This window comes from Aquarana catesbeiana, linkage group LG04 (genome assembly GCF_042186555.1).
Source record: "Aquarana catesbeiana isolate 2022-GZ linkage group LG04, ASM4218655v1, whole genome shotgun sequence".
Classification (NCBI taxonomy): domain Eukaryota; kingdom Metazoa; phylum Chordata; class Amphibia; order Anura; family Ranidae; genus Aquarana; species Aquarana catesbeiana.
The window spans coordinates 357,765,129-357,784,537 of record NC_133327.1 but is presented as its reverse complement, the minus strand read 5'-3'; the positions used below and the strand labels follow the sequence as shown (position 1 = coordinate 357,784,537).

Below are 19,409 nucleotides of genomic sequence, written 5' to 3'. Positions count from 1 at the left end.
GTTGTATGGTGGTAATTGGGGAGTAAACGTATTAAATTACGTATATGTAAGTTTTTGTGAATATGTGTGTGTACATGGGTGAGGAGAGTTTGTCATGGTGATGTGAGAGGAGACGTGTTTTCTTTCTCTGATGTCTTTTGAGGGTAAATGTGTGTTGTGAAACAGGTTACCACAGAGTACCACATGTAAGGAATGGATACCGTGTATTCTACATTTTAAATAACATACAGTGTCAGAACAAGAAATCCTGAGAAATTGAAACTGGTATTGAACCAACTTAGCATAACATTGCAATACTCAGCAAAATATCCAGCCTCACCAGTCCTAGAGGCAAACTTTAAAACTGTGTGGCCTGCAGCGCCCTCCGATGTGGCCCACCATGTCTTGCTTTGAGATGGTGGGTCAGCAAGCCCAGATCGTGGGTTCCTGACCCACCATCTCCGAGCATTAGTGCGAAGAACAGAGCCGAAGCTTCCTGTATAGCGCCGGCTCCTTCACAGGCGGAGTGATACCAAATGTACTCCGCCTGTGACAGGAAGCATCGGCTCTGCTCTCTACTGCAGCTGCATGCTTCTGTCACAATTATGCTCGGGGATGGCGGGCCGGGACATAGGAACCCGTGATCTTGGACAGCAGCCACCAGTATCAGTACCAGCCACCAGTATCAGTACCAGTACCAGCCAACAGTACCAGTACCAACCAGCAGTACCAGTACCAGCCAGCAGTACCAGTACCAACCAACAGTACCAGTACCAACCAGCAGTACCAGTACCAGCCAGCAGTACCAGTACCAACCAGCAGTACCAGTAATAGCCAGTAGTACCAGTCATCAGTACCAGTACCCGCCAGAAGTACCCGCCACTAGTACCAGTACCCACCATTCATACCAGTCATCAGTACCATCCAGCAGTATAAACCAGCAGTACCAGCCAGAAGTACCTGCCAGCAGTACCAGTACCCACCATCCATACCAGTCATCAGTACCAGCCAGCAGTATAAACCAGCAGTACCAGTACCAGCCAGCAGTACCCACCAGCAGTACCCGCCAGCAGTATCAGTACCAGCCACCAGTATCATTACCAGCCAGCAGTACCAGCCAGCAGTACCAGTCATCAGTAACATATACTAGTCAGCAGTACCAGTACCCACCAGCAGTACTAGCCAGCAGTACCAGTCAGCAGTACCCACCAGCAGTACCAGTATCCACCAGCCGTACTAGCCAGCAGTACCAGTACCCACCAACAGTACTAGCCAGCAGTACCCACCAGCAGTACCAGTACCAGCCAGCAGTACCAGTATCCACCAGCAGTATTAGCCAGCAGTACCAGTACCAGCCAATAGTACCCACCAGCAGTACCCGCCAGTAGTACCCACCAGCAGTACCAGCCAGCAGTACCAGAACCTGTCAGCAGTACCCACCGGCAGTACCAGCCAGCAGTACCAGCCAGTTGCAGGAATCCTGAGGAAGAAGTGAAGATTGAGGTCAGTTGAGGAGCAGGTAAACCGCTGTGCATCAGTGTGAAAGCAGCCTTAGGCCCCTTTCACATGATCGGTCCGATCGGGTCCGCCTGTCTGTTTTTAAGATGGACTCAAACAGACTCTCCATTCACCTCTATAGAGCAGCAGATGTAAACGGACTTGTGTCCGTTTACAGCCGCCTATCTGCAGTCTGATCTCCTTAAATAAAACAGAAGGGGATCTGTCCCCTTCTGTCTGGGCAGATCGGAGGGTCCTTAGGGTAGAGCAGGTTGCATCTGTGTCTGCTCTACATATGCAGAGTGGACACAGACCTGCCATCCCCCCTTTACACTCATTGTGGCCCGCGACCGATTACCAAGTTGATAAAGTGGCCCTCGCTCCTCAAAAGGTTGGGCACCCCTGCTTTAAATCCTCAAACGTGTAGGATATGGTCAAGGAACTTGGACTTTTGAGGCTGTACCCCATAGGACCCTGTCCCATGTTATTGTGCCATTCCTGAGGGTAACCAGTGCATTGAGTCCTATTGAATTTCTGGCTTAGTAGAATGAGTTCTGTATGCTTAAGCCTGGCTCCAGGGGAGAGTCTGGTTTTAGTGATGGGAATGCCCTCCTTGATGGGAGCCTATGAATTTTTGAAAAGGTTAAGGTTAGGTGAAATACATCCAGGGATGTCTCTCAGTGAGGTATCAGAGATCAGAATGGAACAAGTGATTTAGGGTGAGCAGGTGTGACCTCTGCCTATGTCTCCAGTCCTGTTCAGAAGCCAGGGGCATGGGGCTTGTGAAATATACTTGTGAAAGTGTGTTTTCAACTCCATCTTTATGTACTGGAGTAAAGTACGCTAAGTGGTATGTGTTTGCTACATTTGTTTTCTACAGGTAAGGAGGAGACCTTCCAGATTAATATTGTCTGCCTTTAGTGGTATAATGGAATATATCCTCCTGCTGTACAGGTAGAGGAATAAGATATATTGTGTTATATCCTGTATTTATAAGTTATTCTAGTCCTGCCTGATTAGGGTCAAATGGTCACATGGAGGATGAGCTTTGTTACCTGCTCCTTGGGACTACCATAGCCCAGAGATAATATATTAGAAATAATAAGGTGCAAAATCTGCAAAAAAGAAGATCATAGTTAATAGGTCAAATCTTGCAGTCGCTCCTATGAGCAGTATAGTCTAAAGTTCAAATCCGGTGATTCAGGCATGTTGTGGGACAGGCCCTGGATAAACCATTCAGTCTGTCTGTGGAGTGACCTTCATCTTGGTAAAAAGGTGATGTTCAAAATTACTTGTACGTGCTAATTAGAGTTGTTAGCAATCCCAGTGTCTGCTTTTTGGGTAATAACATGGCCCTGTGTGGGTAGGCCCTTGAAGGAAGTGCTGTCCATCCTTATGTGAGAATATGTGGCTCAAAGTGGGGGTAAACAGGCCCACCATTTAAAGTTAAATTTTCAGAGAATGGCTCTAGTGTCAGATTACAAATGGTGGTAGTGATCCTTTATTTGTCAGTCAGTTCAGGGTTTAACGCAGAGTATTGCGAGGGGTAAAAATTAAGCAATCTGGCTCATCTCTGATGGGTAATGCAGTATGACTCATTAGTGTATGAGCTGACTTGGAGACCACTTGACGTCTCAGAGCAGAAGTTCTGGGTATGCACTGAACCGGAGAAAATGCCTTGAAGTTAATCATCGTGTATTGCTGGACACGTTAATGTGATAGGGAGATGGTAGTGACAGTAGAAACATAAGATGCAGCATCTACGGGGTACATCAGAATTGAGTAAGTTCTTGTTACCTCATTAGGAATGTCTGGCCCTGCGATGATCCAGTGATGAGGTAGGGCTCCCGTTTTTCAGCATCCTTATTGCTTTTGATAGTGAGAGCGGAGGGTGAGTGTGTCAGCGATGCATGCTGAAGATGTCATTGCCTGCTTCAGCGATGCATTCCATGGAGACAGCCCTGCATAATGGCGAGAGGCGGAAGTCACTATACCAGTCAGGCAAATCAACCAGCGGTATGTTGAGGGATGTGCAGAAAAGTTCCAGGTCTTCTGGGACTCTGAGATTCACAGTGTGGCCATTACGGTGTAGCTGATAAGCAAAAAGGGAACTTCCAGTGGTAGACTATAGCCCTGGTTCTCAAAACATCCAGCGGGGGTCTCAGCTCCCTTCTTCTTTGTAAAGTTATGTTAGAAATATCCTGGAAGATCTTGCCAGCACCCTGAAATGTAAAGTGTGGCGGGCCTCTCACTTTGTGGAGTATCTCCTCCTTTAGTAGGAAATCATTTAAACAGCAAATAATGTCTCTAGGTGGGTCTGTTTCCCTACCCCTCGGGCGCAATGTTCTATGAATACGCTCCATAGCTACTGGGGAGTCAGGGGGTCTCTCTAGAAGGCCATTGAAGAGGGCAGTGACCGAGCATGTGAGCTGCACTGATTAAAAAGATTCTAGGAGGCCTCTTACGCTAAGATTGCAGCATCTTCAGCAGTTGTCCAAGTCCTCCATGTGGCAGTTTATCTCCCTCAGGTGTATAGCGTGGGATTCTTGCACTTGTTGAAACTGGCACAGTGAAGCATCATGGCGGGCCTGTGTCTCCTCCACTTCTTCCACCCTCAGAACTATGGCCTGTATGTTGGATCACAGGTCCGATATAGCTGCTGACAGTGTGTTTTTTTTATGTCAGCGGCCACTGTTCTGAGGTCTGACAGGCTTAATGCCGAGGCAGGGTGTAGGTCAGGAGAGGGAGGGCTGCGGCTTCGGTCTCTATGAGTGTCTCTGCTGGAGGAGTGGGACTCATGTGGGGAGGCCTGAGACACCATCATGGCTCCCTGAGATGGTGTCCAGAATATCTCCAGGATGTGGTGACTTAGCTGTGTATCTTGGTCTCTGGGTGAGTGGGAATGAGTTGCTGAGGCACTCCGGGTTGTACTCCCCATTCTAGATCTGGTCTGTAACTGTTGTCAGCTAGCTGGACCTCATGGAACAGGAGCTCTGCAGTTAAGCGTCCATCCTATAGCGGATCCAAGCCACGCCCCCTGTTGTGTTGTTTTAATGTCAGCAAGAATGTGAGATGAAGTAGCCTTGTGTGTCTTTTTATCCAGGGCACCAAGTTTAATAAACATCCATCTAAGGTATATTGTATGTGTGTTCCATAAAACAGCATTGTCAAGGACTGAACCTTCATTAATATGAAAAAAAAGGAGTCAGTCTCAGATTTGATCTGTTCCTGATAGGTGCAATGTGTGAGTAGTGATGTATTGAGTCACTACAGAGTATATTTCAGGGAGGCTGGGACAGTATAATGGAGATCAGTTCTTAATCCAACCAAGTGTTTAGCTAAATATGGGTGGAGGAGACAGCCTGTGGTGTATGATTAACTGTCAGGAAAAGAGCAATTCTCAAGTAAGATTGTTAAGTATGAGAGTAAAAGATATAATGCCTTTCATTGTCTTGAAGACAGCACTAGGGGTCATAAAGGTCCTCTGTGTAAAAAAGGAGGAGAGGGCTGTAGATCTTCGCCTACGTCTATTGGAAGAGTCAGCTATGCCATTAAAATCACAGATAATGAAGGTTGAATATATTTTTATTAAAAAAATGTCAAAGGGGTACAAAATAAAAGAGGGTGAGGGGAAAAAGGAGTAACAATTGAAAACAGTACATATGTACTTCCACAATCGTCACAGGTAGGTATTATCCAAATTGGAGGAACTTGTTAGAAATTATATAACATATAATTAAGGTAAAACAAATAAGAGAATCTTTGGGTCTAGTGACAGAGAGGAAGGGCCCATAGAGGGAAGAGTGAAAGATAAGAAGAGAAACAAGAAAAGTAAAGAAAGAAAAGAGAATAAGCAAAGCAAAGAGAATGGGGAGGCAAAGAAAATGGTGAATACAAAGTAATTCTAAGGATCAGCAAGACTGCCTTGTTTTGCCTTTAAACAGGTAAGTCAGCACATGAGGTTAGAGATGTGCAGTAACTGATATAAGGTCAAGGTAAGAGCAGGCGATAAGGAGTAAGGGATATAGAATAATTACCTATTCGCCACAGCCTATTCAACCATCTAACCAGTGTTAAGTGGAAATTCTGCTGTGGAACTTATCCAAGGTTAGAGTAGTGGAGCCATATGTACCAACATTTAGTGTGTTTTTCGAAGCATCCAATTCTTTGGCCTGTATCTCCTCCATAAGCATTACACAGTGGAGTAATATGGTGCACTCTGGACAAGGCTGTTTGTAAATAAAGAATGGGTATGGGATAAAAGGTGACCTGGGTAATGAAACAAGTTTAAATGATCAATAAGTCCTTGTAGGGAAACATGCTGTCCTCGGAAAGGCTGCCAGTTCAAAAAGTTAGAAGGGACTCTGGAACATAGGAAAGACAAAGAACAGCGCCTTCTAAGCGTAGCAAGTTAGTAATTAAATGATTAAAAAATTAGCATAAAAACACTCACAACTGGGTAAGATTATCCAGCATAGTATACTGTATTCATCCACTCTGTCTTTGGTTGAAGCCAGGCATCACTGGCTGTGATGTTGGTGATCTGTGATCTAGCCACAATCACGGTGACAGCGCCACTTCTGGGTAACAGGATCAGCAGGTGGTGCTTGCGTGCTATTATAGGAGAGGGGGTAAAAGTCCCAACCTAGACCTCATTGTATACCTGAAAGATGCGGGTCCAAAATGGGCAGATCTGGTCACAATCCCACCAAACATGTAGATAAGTTCCTCTCGCTCTGTGACAATACAAGCATATCTCTGAGGATTCAGGATAAATCTGCTTTATGGATACTTGATCTCATTACCATTTGGATAGCAGTTTGAAGTTTTTCTCTTAAGCATAACAAGAGATCAATGATTTGTGTGTAAATAAAAAGGTGGTGCACCAGTCTTCAGGGGAACCCTCAATCTCTAAATCATGTGACCAAAGTGTAGTGTAGGTAGAAAGTATGTTTTGGGTCTGGGATAGAATTGTCTTATATATCAGAGATAAAGTATGGCAGGGTGTGTCTGAAAGCAGTAGCAGTTGCTCAAAATCTGTTAAGGGTCTGTGTATTTGTCTGGAAATGTGTAAAGTTTTACAGTACATTGTTAAGTGCATATGGGTCAGCCAGTTTAGAGAGGATAAAGGTTTGTCTGCATGGGGTTTAAAGGGGCCAAGTGTGGGGTGCACAAACAATCGTGCAGTGGGCCAAGATAGTCTATCATGGGTGCCATAAACCGATGTTCCCCTTCCGTCTGGTATAGCCAGGATGTCAAATAGAGAGGTTGATGGGCATAGGTCTGTAGAGAGAGAATAGGATTCTCTCTCCGATGATACCAAATAGCGTGGCTAAGGTCAGGGGAAAAAGAGATAACATAGAGTGATAAAAGGTACCATAACACCATAAGAGAGCACAAAGGTCTATAGGGGAGATGTCTCGCTCTATAATTGTGGTGGACTTCAACAGTGAATGAGAAAACCAATCGAGCACGCAAGAGGATATAGCCGAAGCATGATAAATCTCGAAGTCGGGTAGGCCAACTCCTCCCTCAGACTTAGGGTAACACAAGACGGTGTGTTTCAATCTAGAGAGGCATGGGTACAATACAAATTTGATCATGAGAGAGCTTAGGGTGTGAAAGAAAGCTATTAGGAATCGGGATAGTCTGAAACAAATATAATAGTTTAGGTAGAATAACCATTTTTAGTAAGTTTATTCACCCAAACCATGGGATTTTCAGATGATGCCAAAATTTTAACGATCTCCAGATTGTGGTAAGCAGGGGACTATAATTGAGAGTGTACAAGTCTTGTAAACGCTATGTTATCTTGATACCTAAATATGTGATAGATTTAGTCTGCCAATGAAAAGGAAAATTATCCTGAAGGGTCGGTTTAGGGAGGGAGAAATTCAAGGCTGTCTTTGTGATATTTAGCTTAAAATTTCTGAACGTGCCAAATTTCTTTAGTTTAGTCAAGAAATATGGGATACTAAAGTGGGGTTGAGTAGCATAAAGCAGAAAATCATCCGCTTACAGAGACAATTTACAATAGGCTGAAGAGGTGTGGATACCATGGATAGAAGCATTATTTCGGATGGCTTGTGCTAGGTGTTCATTGATGATGGCAAATGGGAGAGGTGAGAGGGGACATCCTGCCTAGAACCACTGGTGATAGGGAAAGCATCTGATTTTGTGCCATTAGCCAGTACCACCACTGAGGGTGAGGTGTAAAGAGACATTATTCTGGAGAGCATCTTAGGCACTGTTGTAAAGAGAGGCAGAGAAATTACCAATTAACCCTATCAAATGCTTTTTCTGCATCACAAGCTAACAAGCATGCTGTTATGATGATGGGTAAGAGATAAGGTGAAGGGTTTTGGTTGTAGTATCCTATGCTTCTCTTTCGGGAACAAAATCAACCTGGTCTCCATGGATCAAGTCTGGTAGTAATGGGGATAAACAATTGGTCAGAATTTTGAAAAATAGCTTAAAATCCACATGTAGAAGAGAGATGGGTCTGTAATTGCCACAAATGGAGTAATTTTTCCCCGGTTTGGGTATGACAGCGATCTGAGCTTGTGGAAGTGATGGGGAAAGAGGGTGGGAGCCATTGATCGCTTTGAATGCATTCACCATCACAGGAGCTAATGAGGGAGCAAAGATCTTATAAAAACAGGGAGGAAACCCGTCCGGGCCTGGACTCTTCCCACTCTCAAGGCCCTTTAGCTCCTGAACTAATTTGGTCGCATGAAGTGGAGCATCAATTTCCTCTGCATCATGTTCTGGTATGACTGGTAACGCCATCTCCTGTATATAGGTGTGCATATCTGATGTTCTGGGTGAGGGAGAAGAGAGAATACCCGAAGGGGGAGGTAAATTATATAGTGAGGAGTAAAAGCGTTTGAACTCGGACATGATCTCTGAATTTTGGTAAAATTAATTATTAGAGGTCGAGAGAAGGTAAGGGATCAACTGTCTGTGTACTTTAGGATGTAGAATATGCAAGAGTTGTCTATCGCATTTATTGGCTTGAATGTAGTTGACGTGTGACATAGAATCACAGATAATTAGACAATTTCACAGGTATTGCTGAAGTTTACCCATGATGGCTTTGTAAAACTTCTTATGATGGGTGTTAGGAGCATAGATAGATGCTAAATCATGGGGTGAATTTTAAAAAGGTGGATAATATGTCATATCGGTTTCCACGTGATGCAGTTGGAAGGAAATTAAATTTTGTATTGTAATCATTACTCCTCGTTTTTTTTCCATTAAACCATTAGCGCAGCAACAGAGGATATGGACTGTTCTGCTCCAAAGGGAAACAGACCCAGAGACAGCACCAAGCAGGCAGCATCTTCTCCACACTCCTCACTATCTCTCCAGGTCCCGGTAAGCAAAAAACACCTCACTTATTAGCAGCATCAGATGATGATGATGATGACCCTGACTGTGACCAAGAGCAAACAGCCACCCTTGCTGCCTTGCCAACCACTAATAATCCTGTTTCTGAAAACATGCTAAAACATATGCTCCTCTCCCTACAAAAAGATCTCAAAAAAGAGATAGATAGATGCTACAATCATGGGGTGAATTTTAAAAAGGTGGATAATATGTCATATCGGTTTCCACGTGATGCAGTTGGAAGGAAATTAAATTTTGTATTGTAATCATTACTCCTCATTTTTTTCCATTAAATCATTAGAGCAGCAACAGAGGATATGGACTGCTCTGCTCCAAAGGGAAACAGACCCAGAGACAGCACCAACCAGGCGGCATCTTCTCCACACTCCTCACCATCTCTCCAGGGCCCGGTAAGCAAAAAACACCTCACTTATTAGCAGCATCAGATGATGATGATGATGACCCTGACTGTGACCAAGAGCAAACAGCCACCCTTGCTGCCTTGCCAACCACTGATAATCCTGTTTCTGAAAACGTGCTAAAACATATGCTCCTCTCCCTACAAAAAGATCTCAGAAAAGAGATAGATAGATGCTACAATCATGGGGTGAATTTTAAAAAGGTGGATAATATGTCATATCGGTTTCCACATGATGCATTTGGAAGGAAATTAAATTTTGTATTGTAATCATTACTCCTCGTTTTTTTCCATTAAACCATTAGAGCAGCAACAGAGGATATGGACTGCTCTGCTCCAAAGGGAAACAGACCCAGAGACAGCACCAAGCAGGCAGCATCTTCTCCACACTCCTCACCATCTCTCCAGGGCCCGGTAAGCAAAAAACACCTCACTTATTAGCAGCATCAAATGATGATGATGATGACCCTGACTGTGACTAAGAGCAAACAGCCACCCTTGCTGCCTTGCCAACCACTGATAATCCTGTTTCTGAAAACATGCTAAAACATATGCTCCTCTCCCTACAAAAAGATCTCAGAAAAGAGATCAATAAATCCATCTCTCACTTACAATCTTAAATTGATGGACTAGGGGAACACACAGATACCCTGGAACACCAACCGAGTAAATATGCCACCGCATACAATGAATTGGTTGATGCTCACCAACACCAAGTGGAAGAGCTACAATGCATCACCACAAAAATGGCAGATTTAGAGGATCGCTCTCATAGGAACAACCTCAAAATTAGAAAATTTGAGGTATCTCTGAAACGATCACACCTGCAGAGCTGACCCCCACCTGCAACAATTCTTTAAAATACTGGTCTCCTCACATACCACCCCAGATCTCACGATCGACAGGGCACATAGGATTTTTAAACCTGCACATATACCAGCAGAAAAACCTCACAAAGTACTGGCAAGACTCCACTTCTTTAAATCTAAGGAATGCATTCTCCTATCAGCCAAAAATATGTCGGCATTCCCAGAGCCATATGCAGCTTTAGCACTCTACGGTATCTGCTGCTACAGCCCAAAAACACACAGAAATTGCGCCTATCACATCTGCCTTGAGAGAGCAACACATCATATACAAATGGGGATTCCCAACCAAGCTTATTGTTACCTACACACTGCATAGGAAGAATTTAATACATTTTCTGGTCGGCCTCATTTGTTAACCACTTCAGCCCCGGAAGGATTTGCCCCTTCCTGACCAGACCATTTTTTGTGTACAGCACTGCGCTGCTTTAACTAACAATTGTGCGGTCATGCGACATTGTACCCAAACAACATTTCTGTCCTTTTTTTCTCCACAAATGGAGCTTTCTTTTGGTGGTATTTAATTACCTCTGCAGTTTTTATTTTTTGCGCTATAAACAAAAAAAGAGACAATTTTGAAAATAACAAAATATTTTCAAGTTTAGGCTGATAAGTATTCTTCTACATATTTTTGGTAAAAAAAATTGCAATAAGCATATATTGATTGGTTTGCGCAAAAGTTATAGCTTATAGGGGATAGGGGATAGATTTATGTCATTTTTATTATTTTTTTTTTTTTTACTAGTAATGGTGGCAATCTGCGATTTTTATCAGGACTGCGAAATTGCGGCAGGCAGATCGGACACTTTTGACACTATTTTGGGACCATTGACATTTATACAGCGATCAGAGCTAAAAATAGCCATTGATTACTGTATAAATGTCACTGGCAGGGAAGGGGTTAACAATAGGGGCAATCAAGGGGTTAAATGTGTTCCCTAGGTGTGTTCTAAATGTAGGGGTGATGGGACTGACTAGGGGAGGAGAGAGATCGATGTATGAACACCGGTCTCTCTCCTCTCCCCTGAGAGAAATGGGATTTGTGTGTTTACACACACAGATCCCAGTTCTCGCTCTGTCACGAACGATCGCAGTGCCCGGTGGTCATCGCACCCACCAGGCATGTGCATCAGCCCTGGGGACATGCGGCGGGCACGTGCGCGTCTGCTGTGATGTCTAAAAGAATCGATGTACAGCTACGGTGATTTGCGCAGCCATGCCAACCTGCCACAGTACAACTGCAGCTGCTGGTCGGCTAGCAGTTAAATCACATTCCTCACGTAGCTTTTAAGGACAAAAAAAAAAACAACATGTATATTTTTCAGACTCCTGCTCCTGAAGTAATCAAAGCTGCTTGATGGTGTCACTTGAACTTTGAAGAAGGTTTTACAGCAACAAAATTAAAGAATACAAAAAAAGAGGGGCCTGCTCTAGATGAGTGAGAGGAGGGATAAGGTTCAAAATTGGTTTAGCATGGAGATGGGCTTTAATATGTATAGCCTGTGTTAAATAAGCTACTAATTTAGTAACTTGTCCCTATTCAGTTAAATAATTAAAGCAGAACATTAAGAAACTTTTAGTGACAGTACACCTATTCCAGTTCATCAAATAAAATGAAAAAAAAAATATTCCAGTTATCTAATACATGTCTTATTACATTCAAACACTTTATAATAAAAAGAGGCAGCATGTTAAAAATAGTGGTGTCTTGGGTCCCCAGTGGTTTGGATTGGGTTCGATTAACATTTAGGAAGGTCAGAGAGGAAAATGCTGTGTTGTTTACTCAGACAGAAGGTCAAAAGAGTGATCTAACTAAATCAATAGTTTCTTCAGACAGTTTTAGATCTTTAAAATGAAGCTAGGTTAAAAGAAAATGACATGGTTAAAGACTAGCTTGCTAAAGCTATTCATTGTAGCAAATCTATTTATCACTTCCATTGAACACTCTTAGTCTGTTTATAAGAAGTAATTCTTACCAGTGCTGTCATCATAAGCAATAGTCACTGTCTTCCATTTGAAAAACTGCACCAAATCAAGGATTGCTCGACTAAGTGATGAAAAGTCTGGGTACAAGCTGACATAGAAAGAATCCTTGTTATCAGAAACCTGATGCTTCCATCGAGTCTGAATGTGTGGAACTCCAAGTGCATTGCATATAGACTGCACTGCATTTGCTGAAGAACTGTGGGAAGGTCCAAATATTGCAGCCACTCCAAGAGATAGTTGTTCACAAGCTAAAAAAAGAAACATTAAATTACTAGTCTGTTTTACCACAACAAATCAGTAAAAAAAAATTGATTCCTTATTTTTATTATTTTGTGACTGTATTCAATAAATAACACACTATTCAGGGAATGCATATGGAAATGTTGTTGTATGTTTTTATACAATGACAATAAAGTCTTAAAGTTTTTTATTAGTCAACAAAATGTCACTGCACTGACCACTGGACTCATACTAGAACACCGGTCTTACTATACTAACCAATAGTACACAAACACTGAAGCATAATTTCAAATAGCTGTTGCATTATGATGATGAAAGATGTTATTAACAACATCCCCCTTCCCAATGGTAAAGTTGGATTAGACCCCCTGTCATGTTGTATTGCTGTCTGTGTCCACATCAGGGAGATTCACCTTCTCTATTTGTCTTGTTTACTGTTATAATGAAAAGTTAAAGTAAAAAAAAATCCTACAATTTGGGTTGACGTCAGAACAGGAATAGAGAAGAAATCTTCAAATGGGGGCACTAGTTCTGGTGACCATGGTGACAACCAGGTATTCCTTCACTTCGAAAGGATTTGTCATTTTGGCTACATGACAGAAATTGAAAGGAAATCTCCTCCATTGGACACAGATGTCAAGAAAAAAAACTGACAGGGGTTATAACCCTCCCTTACTTTATCCAAAATGAAAAAGTGTTGCCTTTAGTGTCACTTTAGGACCAGGCCCACAAATATTCACAAAGGTCACACACTCCTTAAATGCAGAAATAGGTGCTTGTACTAAATATTTTTCTTGTTTTCTGTCCTATAGCATTGGATCACAAATAACCCAACTTTCTCTAGAAGTATTACAAATCTGTATATTGATTCTAGTTGCTAAAAAGAAGACAGATCTGGCATCAGAGTTGTCTGCAGTGTCTTGCTCAGAAATACCTGTGGCCAATAAATTAACATTTTGTTTTTCCCATATATTTTTTACAGGGACAGACTCAAATTCCCACAAAATGTTGATACTGAATACAAAATATTTAGACAAATTGCCAAACTTGTTAAGTGTGTCACATAGAGGTGCCCATGGTTAGGTTAAGATTCTTAAGGTCCTTTTTACGTATAAACACGTTTATGTCCATTTTGCCTGAAATTCACCAAACAGTTGCCCAAAAATCTGTGGGCATTATCCAACCATTTATAAAGCAAACTTAATGGACAAGAACATTTGTGCATCATTTGTCCAGCAAAAATCACTTTCCCTGCCATTCAGGGATCTATTTTGCAATGGCTTTAATTACCTGATGTGATACTTAAGCCCGCTAAACTGCTGGCATGATTTCTTTTAGGCTGCTGCTAATGCTTCTACATGGCTGGACAATAATAAATCCTCCTCCCAAGATCAGCATGCTAAAGTAATATTGGAATGAACATTCATGATTCAGCAAGTGCCTCTTGTGCTATATAGCACTCCTCCCTAGTGCTAGTTTAAACACTTTACCTCTGGAAGATTTACCTCTCTTCCTGACCAGTTTTTGTGATACGGCACTGCATTCATTTTACTGACAATTGCGCAGTCGTGCGATACTGTACCAAAAAAAAACCTATGTCCTTTCTTTTGGTGGTGTTTGACCAACTCTGCAGTTTTTATTTTTTGTGCTATAAACAAAAAACGACCAACAATTTTGAATAAAAAAATTTTTTTTTTCTTTTCTGCTCTAAAACACATCCAATAAAAAAAAATAAAAAATCGAATTTCTTCATCAATTTAGGCCAATATGTATTCTGCTACATATTTTTGTTAAAAAAAATCCCAATAAGCATATATTGATTGGTTTGCGCAAATGGTATAGTGTCCACAAACTATGGGATATATTTATGGAATTTGTATTTTTTTTTACAAGTGGTGGCGATCAGCGACCTATAATGTGACTGTGATATTGCAGCGGACAAATCAGACACCTAACTGATACTTTTGACACTTTTTTCAAGACCAGTGACATTGTTACAGTGGTCAGTGCTAAAGATATGCACTATGAGTGTACTAATGACATTGGCTGGGAAGAGTTTAACATCGGGGTGATCAAAGGGTTAAATGTGTGCCTAGCTGGTGATTCAGTGTAGTGGGAGAGGTGCTTTTACTAGTGGAAGGCATGGATTTGTGTTCCCGCTTTACAAGAACACAGGATCCATGCCTTCTGTACTAACAGAACGGCAATCTGCCTTGTATACATAGGCATACTGCTGTTCTGCCTATGTACCGAATGATCAGCAGGTGCCGGTGGACATCTGGTCTGCAAAACCTGCTGATCAGTTCCCACTGTGTAAAATGCCAGTGGAGCGCACTCACGCCCAATAACCAGAAGTGCAGGATCATGTATATATACGTGATCCTGTGCAGCGTGACTGCCCTGTAGCAGTAACTGTGCTATAGGGTGGTCGGCAAGAGGTTAATGTACCTACTAGTGCTGGGGACACTATACTATATATTTTTACCTGTTGGCTGGCTCCCTGGGAATGATTTTTGAGTTACTCCTTGTTATAACTTCACACTAATAGACTGATCCATTGTGTGTTTATGGACCCTATTTTGGTATACTTGCTATGAGCCCTCAAGTTAACTTTGGGTGAACTGGCTTGATGTTTTGCTCTATGCCAGGTTACTGATTATTCCTGTTAGGAACTGTTGTGCTGGTTGCACATTCTGCTGTATTTCATGCACTAGTTCTGGAGGTTGCACATCAATAGTCTGCATCCAATGCCTCTACCTTTCCATGGACCCTTCCTTTGTCTTGCATTTCTGCTAACCCCACCATATGGTTCTGTTTGTGGGACTAATCATGCCCTTTTGGATCGTATAAACATACAGTAAAGGACACAGATCTTCCTATTACCTTGTCTCATTGGAGAAATAATGGATTACCCATTGTTTTGTGGAATGTCAGGGGATTGGGCATTCATAAAAAAAAATTAAAATGGGCAGACTCGATGGACTACTCAATCTTTTTCAGCTGTCACTTTTCTATGTTACAGTGCTTTGAAAAAGTATTTATACCCCTTGAAATTTTACACATTTTGTCATGTCACCATCAAAAACATAAATATATTTTATTGGGATTTTATAATTTTATGTGATAGACCAACACAAAGTGGCAGATAATTGTGAAGTGGATGGAAAATAATAAATGGTTTTCAATTTTTTTTACAAATAAATATGTGAAAGGTGTGGTGTGCATTTGTATTCAGCCCCCCCCCCCGCCCCCCGAGTCAACCACCTTTCACTGCAATTACAGCTGCAAGTCTTTTGGAGTATGTATCTACCAGCTTTGCACATCTAGAGAGTGACATTTTTGCCCATTCTTCTTTGAAAAATAGCTCAAGCTCTGTCAAATTGGATGGAGAGTGTCTGTTAACAGCAACCACACTCTATAATAAAAAGTTTAAAAAAATCCCCCCCAAAAAATAAAAAACAATAATAAAATGGTATATGGTACACCAAGCACAGATGCATTGCACCCAATCACCATATTTCCATACCCCACTCTATATTAAAAAGTTATAAAAATTCACCCAAAAAATCCTCATCATGACCAAAAGGCTAACAAAAGTGATGGTCACGGACATGGTGCATCCTTTGCAGGCGGGGCACACTTTTTTTTATGGTGCTGGCCGTGTTATTGAGCCACAACATGCAGAAGAGGCCCATTTTTTCTGCACATGTTTGACAGGTGCATGTAATTTCAATTTTGTTTTTAAATTTTTAACAGCTGGGCCCATTCCAGTGCCCAGCAGGAGTAACTGTGAGGGGTTACAGTGTTCAGACACCACTAGGGATGGGTGAACGGTTTGGGCCTGGGCACTTAATGGGATGTGCACCTGCTGAGCGCTCAGTCAACAGGTTGTTAAGGCTTCCCCACTGAGAGCTAAATTTAACAAAATAATTGTAAAAAAAATAATGTAAATAAAAATAAATTGGGGAAAAAACAGCGTTGGGAACCCCTTGGGCCTGGTATAGATTTTAACCACTTCCCTACTGGCACATTGTAAAATGACACCAGTAGGAACACTCCCTCCCTCCTGCAGCCCATCAGAGTGCCTGAGTTTCCAGCCCATTAGACTACCCGAGTACCTATCTGCAGCCCATCAGAGTACCCGAGTACCTATCTGCAGCCCATATCTCATAGAATATAGGTTTGGATGTTTTCTTTCCAAAACAGTGTCATTTTGTGGGTAATTCCACTGTCCAGGTGCTGCAGGACCTTCAAATGTGTGATAGGTAGGAATAAAATTAGATGTGTAATTTATGCTACTAGAACTCCTGAGGTGCTCTCTGCATGTTGAGCCTCTCTATGTGGCCAGGCTGTGAAAAAGTCTCACACATGTGGTATCGCCATACTCAGGAGGTGTAGCAGAATGCATTTTGGGGTGTAATTGGAAGTATGCATATGTTGTGTATGAGAAATAACTTTGTGTAAAAAAAAAAAAAAAAATAATAATTTTCCCAAGAATTGTGGGAAAAAACTCACCATGCCTCTTACTAAATACACTGGAGGTATTTGTACTCTGACATTTCAGGGCCTTAAGAGAAATGAGATAGGCTGTCAGTACATCAGGTGTGATCATTTTTTATGATTTGCACCATGTGCTTGTAGACTCTTTAACTTTCACACAATAATATCCACACATTTGGGTTGTTTTTTACCAAAGATATGTAGCAGTATAAATTTTGTCCCAAATTTATGAACAAAAATTACTTATTTGCAAAAATTTTTAATAGAAACTAAAAAAAGTGTTTCTTTTTACAAAATTGTCCCTCTTTTTAAAAAAAAAACAAGTGGTGATTAAATTCCGCCAAAAGAAAGCTCTATTTGTGTGAAAAAAAATAACAACAATTTTGTTTGAGTTCAGTGTTGCATGACTGAGTAATTGTCATTGAAAGTGTGAGAGCACTGAAAGTTGAAAATTGGTCTGGGCAGGAAGGGGGTGAAAGTGCCCTGTATTGATGTGGTTGAGGGGAAACCTATGGCAGAATAAAGAAAAAAATAAACAGCGTGGGATCCCCCTAAAAATCCATTCCAGGCCCTTGTGGATATCTATAGATTGACTTCTGTTCAATCAGCCTGTCGGGTTTTTCCCGAACGATCAGTGCATCGGCTATAGCCAGAAAGACTTATCAATGTGTTCTGATGTAGGGAAAGTCAGAACACAGCGGGAGTGATTCCACCATCCACATCGAAAGTGTGGATGGAGGAATCAGAAATTTTTTTTCACTTAAGCTACAGGGTGAAAGAAAAAAAAATAATGTATAGTCTGCATTATGGTTCATTATTTCAACCACTGGAGAGAGGGGCATAATTAATTACTAGCAAGCTGTGCTTTTCTCTTTATCCTGGAACACAAAAACACAGCCCTGAAGCTGAGAGGTAAACTAACTCCATACTTGTACTGTACGTTGTATCATAAATATGTTTTTCTGTGTAATTTGTAAATATCATGTAACATACTGTGCTTATACTGTACATTGTGTTGTAAATACCGTTTAGTGTGTCATTTGTAAATATTATGTATCCCTGTTAATGAATGTATATTGCAGATTGAACTACTTCTTTTGTCCAAGAATCCTTAGCTCTAGCTCTGTTTATGTATATACTCCTACAGTCATTGAAGTATATTCACATATAGTAATTTGACGTTAAATACCAGGGTTATGGCAGCAGTCAGCTGCCATAACCTGCAAGCTGCTAGCTGCTAGCTGCCATAACCCTGGTATCTTTATTTACATTTATAAAAGTGGTCTCAGCAGTGAATTTGCCATGAGATCACTTTTATAGGCAGCGGGAGAGGTACTCTCCCATGCCATCGCTTCCCGATTTATGGGAGCCGTTGGTAAACCCGGAAGTGATCAGGTCTGATCGCTGGCTGGGCAGAAAGCTGAGTGAGGGCAAGATGGTCCCACTTGGCTCTATGCCCTTGGAGGACCGGAGCGACATCTGAAGTCATCCGCCCCTCAATAAAGAGGACCAGTCATGCTTATTTCTATTACAAGGGATGTTTACATTCCTTGTAATAGGAATAAAAGGGATAAAAAGGGATAGTGTAAAAATAGTGTAAATTAAAGGGATAGTGTAAAAATGTAAAGCACCCCATCCCACGAGCTTGCGCGCAGAAGCGAACGCATACATAAGTGGCGCCGATGTATGTAAGTCGGGCATGCATATGTAAACAGTGTTCAAACCACACATGGAAGGTATCACCACAATTGTTTTAGCGGGAGCAATAATTCTACTGCAAGACCTCCTCTGCAACTCTAAACAGGTAACATGTAAAAAGTTTTAAAGCGTCACCTATGGAGTACCGTAGTTTGTCGTAATTCCATGAGCATTCGCAATTTTAAAGCATGACATTTTAGGGATCTATTTACTTGGCGTAACATCATCTTTCACATTACACAAAAAAATTGGGCTAACTTTACTGTTTTGTTTTTTTATTTTTATTCATTAAAGAGTATTTCCTGACAGACTCCATGGCAGCCTACGTGTGGGTTAACCCCGCCTCCTCTCCAATGCTATAGGACCCCCTACCCTATAAGAATGAGCTCACCTGTACAGACTGTGTGTTCCTTTTTTGTCCTCCTCCATGGACCTACATCACGATTGTTCCTGTTGGCGTCCGGTCGGATTGTTCCAGAATCTAGCATACCATGGTACGGTGTGGCTCAGGGCCCAGCTATGAGCGGGCGAGTAGCTTTCATGGCACTAAAATACCCCACTCGTGGAGGGTGGATGCCTCATTATGCTTGAAGGTGGACGCATCATCGGCTGGCAAGGTCTGCAAATTTCTTACTTCTTCCATGGCAGTCGTTTCTTTGTATATACTATTATGTTGTTTGTCTCCCGGTTCTCCGCGGTACTCCCCGGTACCTCTGTGTCCCATCATGGCATTTGGAATGCTTCTGCGTTCCAGGCCGCTGCGGTGCATCCGGGTATCGGCCGCCGCAGTCGTTCTGCGCATGCGCGGTGCCTTCGTGAAAACGAGGCTTGGCTCG

The 19,409-nt window shown here is 42.0% G+C and overlaps 1 protein-coding gene across 3 annotated transcripts in view; it reads right to left on the bottom strand.

Moving 5' to 3' along the window:
* GRIK2 (glutamate ionotropic receptor kainate type subunit 2) overlaps positions 1-19,409 on the bottom strand; it is a 1,356,701-nt gene that overhangs the window by 854,838 nt on the left and 482,454 nt on the right. For all 3 annotated transcript variants that reach the window (XM_073627000.1, XM_073626997.1, XM_073626998.1), the window contains one exon: positions 12,126-12,383. In XM_073627000.1, the coding sequence (XP_073483101.1) occupies positions 12,126-12,383 (258 nt within the window). The remainder of the gene's footprint in view (positions 1-12,125; positions 12,384-19,409) is intronic.